The sequence below is a fragment of the Bos indicus x Bos taurus genome, chromosome 25 (genome assembly GCF_003369695.1).
Source record: "Bos indicus x Bos taurus breed Angus x Brahman F1 hybrid chromosome 25, Bos_hybrid_MaternalHap_v2.0, whole genome shotgun sequence".
Taxonomy (NCBI): domain Eukaryota; kingdom Metazoa; phylum Chordata; class Mammalia; order Artiodactyla; family Bovidae; genus Bos; species Bos indicus x Bos taurus.
In genome coordinates this window covers 19,954,695-19,969,734 of record NC_040100.1, presented here as the reverse complement: position 1 = coordinate 19,969,734, position 15,040 = coordinate 19,954,695, and the positions used below count along the sequence as shown (strand labels likewise).

General features: G+C 42.1%; 1 protein-coding gene across 2 annotated transcripts in view; it reads left to right on the top strand.

Annotated features, from left to right (window-relative positions):
• Window positions 1-15,040, top strand: part of SLC5A11 (solute carrier family 5 member 11) — a 57,322-nt gene that overhangs the window by 35,302 nt on the left and 6,980 nt on the right. For both annotated transcript variants that reach the window (XM_027527332.1, XM_027527333.1), the window contains exons 10-11: window positions 3,576-3,781; window positions 8,324-8,459. In XM_027527332.1, coding sequence (XP_027383133.1) covers window positions 3,576-3,781; window positions 8,324-8,459 — 342 coding nt within the window. The remainder of the gene's footprint in view (window positions 1-3,575; window positions 3,782-8,323; window positions 8,460-15,040) is intronic.

Below are 15,040 nucleotides of genomic sequence, written 5' to 3'. Positions count from 1 at the left end.
CTTTCTTTCTTTTTTTTAATCATAAAGCTTATTTTATTTTTTAAAATTAATCTTTATTGGAATATAGTTGATTTACCGTGCTGTGTGAGTTTCTGCTGTACAGCAACATCAATCAGTCATATATATAATATATATATATTATATATATGTATAGCCACTCTTTTTAAGACTCTTTTCCCATGTAAATTATTACAGAGTATTTAGGAGAGTTGCCTGTGCTATGCAGTAGGTTCTTTTTAGTTATCTATTTAATATATAGTGATTTGTATATGTCAATTTGAATCCCCTTGTTTATCATGGTTTTATTTCTGTGCCTTTAAAAATGTATTTATTTATTTATTGGTTGTGCTGGGTCTTCATTGCTGTGTGGGGTTTTCTGTAGTTCCAGCGAGGGGGGCTACTTTCTAATTGTGGTGTGCTGGCTTCTCATTGCAGTGGTTTCTCTTGTTGCTGAGCATAGGCGCTAGGGTGCACAGGCTTCAGCAGCTGTGGTATGAGGGCTCAGCAGTTGTGGTTTCTGGGCTCTAGAGCACAGCCTAAATAGTTGTGGTGAGAGGGCTTAGTTGCCCTGTGGCATGCGGAATCTTTCCAGACCAGGAATCTAACTCACGTCTCCTGCATTGGCAGGTGAAGTCTTTGCCACTGGGTCACCAGGAAAGTCTTGTTTTTGTGCTCTGAATTCTGTTCCATTGGTCTACAGGACTGCTTTTTCATAATATCATACTGTTTTGATTACTATAGCTTTGTAATATAGTTTGACATCAGAAAATGTGATGCTTCCAGCTTTGATCTTTCTCAAGGTTGCTTTGGCTATTCAGGATCCTTTGTGGTTCCATGTAAATGCTAGGATTGTTTTTTTTTTTCCTTTCTTTCTTCTATTTCTGTGAAAAATGCCATTGAAATTTAGATAGGGATTTCATTGCATCTGTGGATCACATTGAGTAGTATGGACATTTTAACAATCTTGATCTTCCAGTCCATTTAACATGGAATATCTGTCCACTTATTTGTGTCTTCTTCAATTTCTTTTATCACTCTTATTTATTGTTTTCAGTGTACGGATCTTTTCACCTCCTTGATTAAATTGATTCCTATTTTATTCTTTTAGATGCAATTAGAAACAATATTGCTTTCTTTTCATTGAAGTATAGTCAATTTACAGTATTGTATTAGTTTGAGGTGTAAATATATATGTGTATATATATTCAGATTATTTTCCATTATAGATTATAAATTATTTAATATAGTGCCCTGTGCTATACAGTAAATTCATGTTGTTTATTTCATATGTAGTAATGTGTATTGGTACTATTTTCTGAATATCTCTTTCCAATAGTATCTGCTTATGTGTTTGGTTACTCAGTTGTGTCCAGCTATTTGCAACCCCATGGACTGTAGCCCACCAGGCTCCTCCCTTCCGTGGGAATTTTCCAGGCAAGACCACTGGAGTGGGTGGCCATGCCCTTCTCCAGGGGATGTTCCCAACCCAGGGATCAAACCCAGGTCTCCCACATTGCAGGCGTATTCTTTACTGTCTAAGCCACCAGGGAGGCCTGAATAGTATATAGAAACACAATTGATTATTGCATATTGATTTTGTATTCTGCAGCTTTACTAGATTCATTCATTTATTAGTTTTAACTGTTTTTGGTGGAATCTTTAGGATTTTTTATATATAATATATTATCAGCAAACAGGGACAACTTATTTTCAAATATTGGAGATTTTTCTGATATATTTCTGTTATTTTTTGTTTAATTCCATTACAATAATAGAATATATTTTGTATGATGTTATTTCTTATTAATTTATTGAGGTTTGTTTTATGGCCAGAAACATTGCCTATTTTGATGAATCTTCTAAGAGTACTTGAGAAGACTATGTATTCTGCTATTGTTGGGTGTAGTGCTTTATAAATTTCAATTGGGTCAACTTGGTTGATAGTGTTGTATAAATCTTCTTTATCTGTATAAATATTTTTGTCTTATTTTTCCATCAACCACTAAAAAGGGGGTATTGAGGTCTCCAACTATAATAGTTGACTTCTTTCTCTTCTTAGGATTGTTATGAGCTCTTGGTGAACTGACCTCCTTATCATTATGTGGTGTTCCTATCTATCCTTGGCTGTATTCTTTGTTCTGGAGTCTAATTTGTCTAATATTAATATAGTCTGTCTAGCTTTCTCTTGACTTGAATGGTATATATTCAAGGTCCAATTACTGATAATTGGACCACAAACAATTATCCTTCCCTCCCACTACCACAAAATAATTTTTCAGGGAAAAAAGCATGACAAAAATTTATCATCAAAAATATTTTCCCCCCAGTAGCCACTGTTTACCACACTCTTCCACAAAAATAAGCCAGGCTGCTGGTTACATATCATTCTTACCCAAATGGTAACACCAACCCCTTCTCTTCCATACCAAGAAACAAACAAACAAAAAATACCCAAGAAAAGAAATGAAACAAAAAAGACAAACACAATCTTCCAGAACATAATCCAGTGAGAGCAGTGTTATTTTGGGGATAACCTTGAATCCTTTCGATTAATATAACAAAGCAAATTATCTGCAAACTACAGTGCTTTATTATTTTTTATAGACAACTCATGCTTGTGCCGGATGCTGTGCATTTTATATGCAGAATCTCACTTAGTCCTTGCTCCAGTGCTGTGAGGTTGGCACTTTATTATTACCACTCGCAGATGAAAAACTGAATCTCAGATGGAGAAATGACTTTCTCAAGGCCATAGATTACTTGGACCACTCTTGAAATACCATAAATTGGGATAGCTGAGAAGAAGTTTAGAGGTGAAAGTATGTTTCCTTAAGGCAGAGTTTCTTAACGTGGGGTCCATGGACAGAAGGTACAGGTTTTGTGAACCTTGGATGGGAAAGAAATCCATCTGTTTTCACAAATCTATCAGTGACATTTAGCATCTTTCAGTTATTAGCATAGGCAGCTCACCACAGGGATATTAGCAATATCTGTGACTTTGAAACCAAAATATAACCCTGATGTTTTTATCCAAATGTTTTTATAATTGCTGCTGATGTGTTGAAACACTGTCTGTGTCCATGGTTACTTTAAAACTAGATTGTTATTTGACCCACTGTGGAGTCTTTGTATTTAATGGTGCAAATAAATAAATTACTATGTCTTAGTTCTCATGGTTTGATGAGTGCCTTCGATGTATTTGGCTTCCTTTATAATTGATGTATTTTGTATTAGGAGGAAATGGCAACCTACTCCAACATTCTCATCTGGGAAATCCCATAGACAGAGGTGGCTGGCGGACTATAGTCCACGGAGTTGCAAGAGTCAGACACGACTTAGTGACTAAACGACAATTTTGTACTATATATTTAGAAATATTATTCTAAGAAGCAATCCATAGTCACTACCAAAGGCATTAAAAAAATGTTTTTTTAAAATAGGAGGCTAAGAAGCTCTAAGTCAATTAACTTTGCTGTGGTTCTAAGTAGGATTTCACCAATCTCCAACCATTCCCTTATGAGCTGCTGTGGATCAATCTGAGTTCCTGGCAAATTTGGGCTTCCTCTCAATTCTAGGTTTTGCTGCAGTTGGTGGGTTGGAAGGCTTGGAGGAGAAATATTTTTTGGCAATGGCCAGCAACCGGAGCGGGAACAGCAGCTGCGGGTTGCCCCGGGAAGATGCCTTCCATATTTTCCGAGACCCAGTGACGTCTGATCTCCCATGGCCCGGGATCCTATTTGGAATGTCCATCCCGTCTCTCTGGTATTGGTGCACGGATCAGGTACAGGGCAGCAGGCTGAGCCCCTGGAATGCTTCCTTGGGGTGTCTAGAAGCTGGGTTTTTGTCCTTCCCCTATCTGTTCTCTTATTTCTCTACTACTCTACACATCATCTGCTTATTCTTGCTCATATGGCAAATCCAAAGCTGCTGCTTTTTGCAAAGGGAAAACTTAATACATTCTGCTGAATGTCTGGAAAGACCCAGTAAGCAAAAGTGATGATATATTTTAAATGGAGGTTTTAGCTGACATTGGTATTATTTGCTCCACAAATACTGTACCAGCTGCTTGGAAGTCATAGGTAAACAAGGACACTCGGTCCTTGTAGAACTCACTTTCTTCTGACAGAAGTAGACAGCAGTAAATAAATAAATGGAACATTACAAGGTGATAACTGTCATTAAAAAAAAAAAAGGAGGCTGAGAGTGTGAGAGTGACATTTTAAAATAGGGTGGTCAGGAGAATCATGGTTGAGAAGTGACCTTTGGCAAAGGAGGAGAGCAAGTGGGTTCTGGTGATTGTCAAGGAAGAGAGTTTGGGGCAGAGGGACCCACCAAAGCCAATCCCTTAAAGCAAATATCTAACTGGTGAAAAAAAAAAGAAATTAGAAAGGCAAAAGACACTGCTGTGGGTAAAATAAGCCTGTTGTGTTAAAAGGTGGGGATAGAATCCATATTTGCATTTGCTTGTATTTGCTGAAGAGCTTCCCAGGTGGTGCTAGTGCTAAAGAACCCACCTGCCAACGCAGGAGACATAAGAGACGCTGGTTCGATCCCTGGGTTGGGAAGATCCCCTGGAGGAGGAGATGGCAGCCCCACTAGTATTCATGCCTGGAGAATTCCATGGACAGAGGAGCCTGGTGGGCTGCAGTCCATAGGGTTGCAAAGAGCCAGACACGACTGAGCGACTGAAAGAGCATGGGCGCACACGTGAATGTGCTGAGGGAAACTCCAGATGGATTACCTAAAACTGAGGGCGATTACTTCCGGGGGTAGGTGTGCCAGGAAGGACGGGAGCCATTTCACTGCACACCTTTTTATACTTTCTCAGATTTCAAGCCCATGAATACGTCATCTATTGAAATTGGTTTTTCCATTACATTAAAGATCAGCAATCTGTGTGCCATTTTGGAAGCTGTATTTCATATTCAGAGCTGATGAGACTTTAACCAAAATAATGATCATGGAGCTGGGCCACTGAATTGGTGCAGGAGGCACTGCAGAGAGTGAACCTCGGTCACCCCATGGGTGAGAACACCTCTGAGTGAAGAGCTAAAACCCAAGCCAGAGATGGGTACAGTGTTGCCCCTTTAGAAAATCACTCTCCCCTCTTAACCCCCTCCCCTGATCTTTTCCTTAGCAAATACTGGCTGGAGAGTGCAGCCAATATTCAGCCCATCTGAATTGGGCAGGAGACAGTTCAGATGCAGGCTTGAGCCTGGGCTTTCTAAACCTTAACAGGCTTGGACTGAAGTTCAGGTGGCATAACTTTGTTTAGTATCTTCAGCCTCTGTTTTCTCATTAGTGGGATTACTAATAATTGTAAAAGACAGAAGCACTGGGAATTTGCTCATAGTCCTTTCTGTTGCAGGGGCATTTAATAAACTGTTAAAATCATTTACCTTTTTGCTATGGTTTTATGCTACTGCTCTTGACACAGGTCACCAGCTTATATTTATTAATCAATACGAATATTTCCTTGAGATGCCTCACCCCCTCACTAGCTGGGATTTCAGTGTACATCCCTTGAAGCCCACCTTCGACCCACCTCGTATTGTTCAAGAGCCTGGGGACTTAATCCAGGATGACTCGAACATCTTCTGGACGCCAGGGAGGGCGAGAGGGCCCAGAAAACCAAGCCTTCTTTGGACCCCACGGCTCTCGGTCTTGTTGCTGCTGAGCTGGATTCTGTGGCCCCCAAAGGCTGTGTTATGTGTTAGTTCCTTGTGCTGGCGCTGCCCTAGGAGAAGCACGTGTTTGGTCAGCTCTGTGTGTAGCTCACTTTAGAGCAGAAGAAAGGCAAAGTGGCATGCATGGTGCACGGATTGAGAGCGTGTTTTAGATCTTTCTGTGCAGAGACAGAAGGGCAAATCACAATCAATAATGACACTTAACCATTTATTGATCACTGTGCCATTTACCAGTAATTGATTGAAGCATTTCCTATGTATTAGCTCATTCATGTTCATAACATTTCTATGAGCTCTGCTCCATTACTTGGGTCTGGGGGTTGTCATACAGGGCCACACACTCTTCACAGGGCTTGTGGGGTTTTGGGCAGCACAACGCTCTTAAAACTTACTCAGCTGCCTCTTAAATTCCCCTCTGGAGGCTCCACTTCATGGGAATAAAAACCAACATTCTTTCAGTCACAGCTTTGAACCTGCCATCGCAAGGGCTAGGCTTTCCAAAGCTATAAACCCTCCTATCTGCTTCCAGATGGACTGACAAGGATTGAAGCTTGAATGCCTAATTTGGCACTTTTGAGCGACTGCGTTCACTTGCTCTGTCGCGTCCGACTCTTTGTGACCCCAGGGACCATAGCCCACTAGGCTCCTCTGTCCATGGAATTCTCCAGGTAAGAATACTGGAGTGGGTTGCCATTTCCTTCTCCAGGGGATCTTCCCAATCCAGGGATCGAACCTGAGTCTCCTGTGCCTCCTACATTGCAGGCGGATTCTTATCACTGAGCTACTGGGGATGCCCCTTTGGCATCTTAATGAAGCCATTAAAAAAAAGTATCCTATAGATGCTATATTGTTACATGTAACTACCACATTCTTAAGTATTCTAGAAAGCCCAATGGGTGTATGTTTGGAGTTATGAGAAACAACAGGTAACAGTTAAATCAGCTTCTAGACAAAGACATCCAAGTTCCCAGCTCGAGCCTCACTGTTCCCCCACCTCTCCTCAAATAAGCTGATTCCATGTTTTAGACTCGTTCATTGACAGCATCCAAACAAATAATAATAATCTATGCAGTTGAGGAAACACTTGTTTGCAAGTCACAGGAAAAAAAAAAAAAAACACATCAAGTTTAAACCAGCTTAGGAAAAGGGTGGGGAATTTATTACCTCATGGATTACGAACTGCAGGAAGGTGTACTAGCCTTCAGAAACTCCTGGAACATACTCTGGTATCCTTCTCCATGGTCTTTATTTCTTACCTGCGGACTTCATTGTTTCTCATCGAGGTCCAGTGGAAAGAGACTGACAACTCGCAAAGTCCCAAATCCAAAAACCCTGTGGAAGGGCTCTGGTTGGCCAGGCTTGGGTCCCGTGCCTACCCCTGGATCAGGCAGGATCTGTGCCCAAGAAGACAGGATAGCCATGTGGAGAGGGGGTGGGTTTCAAAAGAAGAAGCAGGACACTCCAGCAAGCCTGTGCCAGTGATGAATGCTTTTTAAAAATGGGAAGGATTCCAGCTTTGTCCTGCTCACCACCATTAATGGTGGTAATGACATTTCACTCCTCTTGTCTACTGTTCACAGAACCAACTTATAAAAGCTCTGGTAGATGGCTCAGTGGTAAAGAATCCGCCTGCCCATGCAGGAGACATGGGTTTGATCCCTGGGTTGGAAAGCTCCCCTGAAGAAAGGAATGGCAATCCACTCCAGTATTCTTGTCTGGGAAATCTCATGGACAGAGGAGCCTGGTGAGCTACAGTCCATAGGATCACAAAGAGTCAGACATGACTTAGCCACTAAACAACAATTCACCAAGGTCTCTGCAACTTCTCCAGAGGCTTCAAGACCCCAAACCTCAGGAAATAGTAGAGAAAATTCTGAGCTCATGTAGATGCCATCTGAAGGCTGGAGCAGGGACCGGTCTTTCCACTCAAAAAACACTCGACAGCATGTCGTTCCCTTTGAATGGATAAATCTTTTTTTGCTATTCAAAATTTGGGTATATTGCAAAATCATCACCAAAGTAAATGTAGTTATTTTTCATCACCACACATAGTTTCACTATTTCTCTTGTGATGAGACCTTTTTTAGTGTAATGAGAACTTTTAAGATCATCTCTTAGCAACTTAAAGATAGGCGACCCAGTATTAACTATAGTCACCATGCAGTACATTACATCCCTAGGACTTCTTTTATAACTAAAATTTGTGCTTTTTGACTCCCTTCACCCATTTTGCCCACCCCCACCCTTTGTCTCTGGCAACTACCAATCTGTTCTAAAGGGATAAATTTTGATAAGACCTACCTTATGCCTCCCATCAGAGAAAAGGGGGTCAGTCTAAGACCTAGGTGTACCAGTATGCAGTAACTATAAGCCCAGATACACCAATCCTGTTGGTGGAAATATCTCAGAACCTCTCTTTCTCTTCTATCCTCCTTCCAGTTCTTGCTTTCTCTGCCTTGGTGTAGCTCCTGCAGCTGGACCACTGGGCCACAGGGATTGAGAATAAAAGAGATGCTTCTTTGGAGAAGCCAGATCCACTAGGCTCCTGAGTCTATATGCCTACCAAGAAGCCACGCACATCTAATTTGCTTTAAGAGAAAGTCATCTCAACTTCAAACCACCCCACTGTTTTCCAGGTGATTGTTCAGCGGACTCTGGCTGCCAAGAACCTGTCCCACGCCAAAGGGGGCTCTCTGATGGCCGCATACCTGAAGGTGCTACCCCTTTTCATCATGGTGTTCCCGGGTATGGTCAGCCGTGTCCTCTTTCCAGGTAAGAAGACAGCTGGGAGGAGAGATTTTCTATGAGTCTCAGACCCAGTAAAGTGTTCTAAACATATTACCGACTGCCCCATGAGAGTGAGACTGGTGTCCCTTCCTTGTGATTCCACTGAGGCATCTCCATTCCAGTATCTACTGATTCTGTGCTGTTTCCCAATATTGGTTCAATGGGCATGTCCTATAGATGTCCCAGGCCTAACAGAGTGGAGACCTATCCAGGGCTTTGCCTCAACTATACATTTTATTTTATTTATTTATTTATTTTTTGCACTCTCAACTATACATTTTAGTTATTTAGTTGACTGCACCAGGCCTTAGTTGCAAGCACTTGAGAGCTTTGATCTTTGTTGAGGCATGTGAACACTTGGTTGTGGCATGTGGGATCTAGATCCCTTACCAGGGATTGAACCCAGGTCCCTGCATTGGGAGTGTGAAGTCATAGCCACTGGACCACTAGGGAAGTCCCTCAACTATACATATATATTTAAAACCACAAACTAGGCTAAATCTTGTCCCAGATGCCAGCTCCCTGAAATCTCACGTGAGGGCACCCCTCACACTTCAGTGGTTTGGCAACTTCAGCCCAATGGAACCCTTCAGTTCAGTTCAGTTCAGTCGCTCAGTCGTGTCCGACTCTTTGTGACCCCATGGACTGCAGCACGCCAGGCTTCCCTGTCCATCACCAACTCCCGGAGCTTGCTCAAACTCATGTCCATTGAGTCGGTGATGCCATCCAGCCATCTCATCCTCTGTTGTGCCTTCAATCTTCTCCTCCTGTCTTCAATCTTTTCCAGCATCAGGGTCTTTTCCAATGAGTCGTTTCTTCCCGTCAGGTGGCCAAAGTATTGGAATTTCAGCTTCAGCATCAATCCTTCCAATGAATATTCAGAACTGATTTCCTTTAGGATTAACTAGTTTGATCTCCTTGCTGTCCAAGGGACTCTCAAGAGTCTTCTCCAACACCACAGTTCAAAAGCATCAATTCTTTGGCCCTCAGCTTTCTTTATAGTCCAACTCTCACATCCATATGTGACTACTGGGAAAACCATAGCTCTGACTGGTTGGACCTCTGTTGGCAAAGTAATATCTCTGCTTTTTAATATGCCACAAGGAAAGCATAGAACCCTTGGTGGGGTACTTTTCTTAACAAAACTGGGGTATCAAACCTCTAAAGTATTTGCCTTATCTATAAAAAAACTTGGTAGAGGGATGAGGTTTTCAGCATGGAGATTAAACAGGCCTAGGAGTGGAAAATGTTATTGGGAGTCATTGTGATGTCAGGAACTGGTGATCTCTATACCTGTACCTGTAGACAGGTGCATCTACTTCCAAAACCTGTCTCTTAATAAGGCTACTGTCTCTCTCAGGAAATCACATCTTAAGCTTTGGATCTATATCTGGAAGATCCATAACAAGACCCTGATCCTCACTCATAGCAGTCAGCCAATCAGTGATGATTATTAAATGAAACATAACGCCACATTCCATGACCCTAGGGAGTTGTAACATCTCAGATGAGTCTGGTCCTCATGAAAAAGTAAAAGAAAATAGATATCAAAACACTCTAGCCTATGGTACCAGCAATAAGTGAGAAATGAATTTGAGAGAGTGAGGCAGGGTGGAGATGGTGAGGTGGGCATGGTGGATTTGAAGGTCTTGATCAGAGCTTCTCAAAGTGTGATCCCCAGTCCAGCAGCATCAGAGTGGCCTTGGAACTTGCTAGAAAGGCAAACTTTTCAGACCTCATCCAAGACCTATCGAATCCAGGTCTTTGGGGATGGGGCCCAACAGAAGGTGGAGAATCCCTGGTCTAAAGGGCCAGGGGCTGGGCCAAGCCACCGTTCCTACCCATTTCCACTCTTCTCTCCGTCTCAGCCCCAGCAGCTCCCTGCTGAATCTTCAGATGGGTCCAGTACTGCCTCAAAGGATGCTCTGATCCTGGGCTCTCATGAGCCTGGACAACATCCTCTTCCACTTAGTCCACCTGAAAAACAATACCCACTCATTAAGGAACACTGGTAGAAACCAAGAAAGAAGCAAAATGACCCTCAAAACAATGAAACCCAAGAGTCTAGAAATGTACCTGTTTACAAACCAATCATCTCCACCTAAGCTTTGGAATAAACTAAGGTTTTGAGTCCTAGCCATGATCCTAGCTTTATGATTTGGGGATGTTATTTAGCCTCTGTGGGTCTCAATTTGCTTGTCTTTAAAATAGGTGTAATAGGGACTTCCCTGGTGGTGCAGTGGTTAAGAATCTGCCTTGCAATGCAGGTTCGATCCCTGGTCGGGGAACTAAGATCCCACATGCCATGGAGCAACTGAGCCCCCCTACCACAATTAGAGTCCATGCACCACAACCCCATGGCACAATGAAGATGCTACGTGCCACAATTAAGACCCGGGACAGCCAAATAAATAAATATTTTAAAAAATTGGTATAATAGCAATGTTTTCACAGAGTTATGAAAATTACATGAGAAGGTATGTGTAGAGTGTTAATTTGCAGCATCTGCGTCACAGTACAACTTCTATGAATGCTGGCATTTTGGAAGAAGGAGTTTTGGTGCTGTGTTTGGACTGGACTCTGCTAGAGCCATCCTTTATTTCAAGCATCATCATAGGATCTAACAAGGGAATCCACTCAACGTATGAAACGGTTGATTAATTCACCCAAGACACATGAGCAGATATTAGTGAATGATGGGTTAACAATCGCAAGGCTGTCGATTTCATTTATAACTTAAGCTGAGCCAAATAGTTTCCTTGTGACGAGCATATTTTTCAGCCCGAATGAACAAACATAATTTTCTGCCCTAAACATGCATTATAAACTTTGTGTCACATGTTTCATGGTTGAAGCTTGCATTCCTAGAGGGTTAAACAAAAACTTTGTTGTTAAATGAATTATTTCAGAGGGAGTCTTGCTCCTTCTTGGTGTCCCTTGAAGACAGGAGTTTTTGGACACTAAGAGTTTGAACTCATAACATGTGAATGTAAACAAGATCTTTGCCCCACCTGGGAGGTTCCCTACCGCCTTCTGGCCACAGGAATGTAACTATTTTCTAACTTTCTCGAAAGCTTCCTCAGACAAGCCATAAACAAGCCAAGAACTTTGACCTCTCAAAAGCATTTTTCTCAAAAAGACTGTTCCTTCTTAATACTTCCTGTCAAATATCATTTTTGGTCTGCAATCTGAATTTTGTCTAAACTGAATCAGAGTTCTGGAGGCATCTACTTTTGTTCCATAGCAATTGTTATTATTATTATTTTAAAATATATTTATTTATTTATTTGGCTGTGCTGGGTCTTAATTATGGCATCTTTGATCTTTGTTGCAACATGCCAGCTCTTAGCTGTGGCCTGTGGGATCTAGTTCAGCAACCAGGGATTGAACCTGGACCCCCTATTTTGTGAGCGTGGAGTCTTAGCCACTGGACCACCAGGGAAATCCCCTGTTATTAGTATTATTAATTGTGGCCACAGCACCCTTTATCACTCATGGATGTAAGTGGAGGGAAGGGTCCCGGCTTTGAGAAGACATAGCTGTGAGTGGAGAAATTTTACAAAGACCAGTTAGTTCTTGGGCTTCCTAATGGATGAAGCGGTCTGGGGTGATTTCCATTTCTTAGGTCTTATACTACCTTAAAAAAGAAAATGAAGAATTGGGATCTCCCTGGCAATCCAGTGATTAGGACTCTGTGCTTCCACTGCAGGGGACCCAGGTTCTATCCCTGGTCGGGGAACTAAAACCTTGCAAGCTGTGCAGTGTGGCAAAAAGAACAATAAAAAATATTAGAGGGCAGGGAGGGATAAATTAGGGATTTGGGATTAATAGATACACACTACTATAGATAAACACCAAGGATCTACAGGGAACTATAGTCAATATTTTCTAATAATCAATAAATGAAAGAATCTCAAAAATAATATATGTGTATATATATATATATATATATAAATATAACTGAATCACTTTGCTGTATACCTGAAACATTATAAGTGTCTGTATTATACAACCATACTTCAATAAAAAATTTTAATTGAAGAAAAGAATCAACAGTACTAGGTTTTAAAGTCGTGATGTACTTTAAATGTTCACATTTATTAAACTAATAGTTTTAACCCAGATAAAATTATAAAGACCAGGCATTTAACCTCATCTGGAGATAACATTGCTGCCAGTGAATTTAAGGTTCTTTGTCCCGAAAGATTTCAGAGACAACTCAGAGAGTTTGGGAAGAGAAAGTGAGAGTTTATTTAAGCAAAGGGGACAGTGGGCAGACAGGTGAGGAGCCGCCACCCTGGGATTCTTTATCATCGGTGTTGAGGGGCTTCATACAAATGAAGGGGTAGACTATTCCCTGAGGAAGGAGGAGTTTGGAGTTTGTATTCCCTGATTTTAACCCCAGTTCCATTTTCCCAAGGGGAGGAGGGGTTTTTGTCCCTATTCAGCTTCAATCAGAAGTGTCATGGCATCAGTGCATGGTGGGTGCTTATCTGTAAGGCCAATTTTATTGTAATAAGAACATACTAAGCAAAAGGTTGCCTTTGGAGGCAGGAGATTCCTGCCTTTCCCCAGCTTTCTTTGTTACCTGAACCCTATCACCTAAAATATGTAGTTTTCTGGTCAACATGGAGTTTCCTGCTTTCCTTCATCTGCCTCACTGTTTACAAGACATTTACAAGATGTTTACAAGATTTCCTGCCACCTGGCCCCTGCTCCCATTTCCCTGCTCATACCTAGCTACCTGCCTGCTGTAACCCTGTCAAGCATCTGCGTTTGAGGCCACTTGTGAATTCGAGGCTTCAACTACACGTTCATCATGAAATTGGTATTGCATCAGAACCTGGGAGGAGATGGGCGTGGGCAGTGATGGGCTCCAAGCCCACCCCTAAACTGAGTCTTGGGGGTAGTTGTCACTTGCCATCGGACGTGGGCTGGAAGGCAGTGTCACCCATCAGAATGAGGAAGAAAGACAGAGGGAGGGTCTGGGAGTTGTTTATGGGAGTTACCCCTATTAATAGATCCAGCTGGCAAAAGAGATATGAGGATTTATAAGTGGTCCAGCAGGGGTGAGTGGTGATGTTTTGGCATGGAGACGGTGGTGAGGAGCATAGCTCAGCTCAGATACGAGGAGCTGAGGAAGACAGAAAGTAACAAGAAAGCTCTCATTCAAACACGTGCCAGACCACTGAGACTACCTACACTCTGGGCCTTCCCTGAAACTTTGGATTGGGAGTTGTGAGACTTGTCTCCATCATGACCTTGCTGGGTGACTATAATCAGGTCCCTTCCCCTCTCTGAAGGTAACACTAATAATGAGATAGTGAGCCTCTTCCCAACAAAAGTGTATTGAGCAGATAGTCTGCACTGAAATTGTATAGTGCCTTTCAGGGGGGCTCCAAAGAGCTCCCGGTACTACAGTCCTTTATGTCTCAGCACAGAAAGAATTCTGTGAGAAGCAAAGTGATGGATGAGAAGTGATTTCTTAGAATAGAACAGTTGTAAGTCTTACAAGCAGGTGGGCAAGGGGGTGCCATGCCCCGAGAATTTACTGGGCTACAGTTTCATAATCAAAGGAAAAGTAGGGGGTGGGAGAGGAACTTCTTTGTCTTTCTTCAGTAGACTTTCTTGCTTCCAACATCAGCTCCTTCTCCAGGTTGTGCAGGGGACATTTCTCGTCCCTACAGGGTCAAGCTAGGTTCACAGATTATTGTTTTTCATGTGTGCAGAGAGCATGTCTTAGGAATCAGTAACTTACTGAGCTCACTGGGCAGGCTGTGGGTCCCGTGTCACCATCGTTTTATTGTTTGGGGGCAGGTCCCGTGCTTCTGTTGCATGATTTTGTTGCTAAGCCAGCCTTCTTGGTTTTGTGGTTGAGCAAACCTGCTCCCTTGAGTAATCATTAACTTACAAGGCTCCCCTATATATATATTTTTGCATACAGTCCCCTAGTGGGATTAACTATTTAATCATCTACTTTGTCCCTTTACTGTGTCCCTATCAGTACCACGCATTAGTATAATTTTTTTTATCTCTTTCTATCTTGTAAGCAAGAGGTCTATGCTTGTATGCTTTGGATGTGTTCATCACGATAACAGGTAGAGATGAAGAACTAGAGGTGCCAGGAATTCTGGATGGATTTACATTAGAAAATCAGGATGCTGCTTGGGAGAGAAAAGAATTGATACAGAAATGGAGAAAGAGGAGGTGAGAAAACTTCCAAGTGGGTAGAGTTTTTATGAGTCTAAAATGAGGAACAGCTGTTGAACTATATGTGCTATTGGGAAGGAGATGGGGAAAAGAGGAATTTTAAAAATATTTGCCTTGTGTCAAATGATGGCATTCTCCTTTGCACTTCCAATAAACTTAGGTAAAGAGGTGAATTGCTTGTGTCCTTTTTAGGGAGTTAAGGAACCTGATGTAGAACAGGGTGCCGAGACTGGCTGTGAGGTGTCAGCTTTATTGAGGTTTCAATAAAAGTAGTTGAAATGAACTCAGCACTTCCCATGCCTCAGACTCTGGGCTACATGTGTTAACGTGCACCTTCTCAGTCCTCACTGTAATCT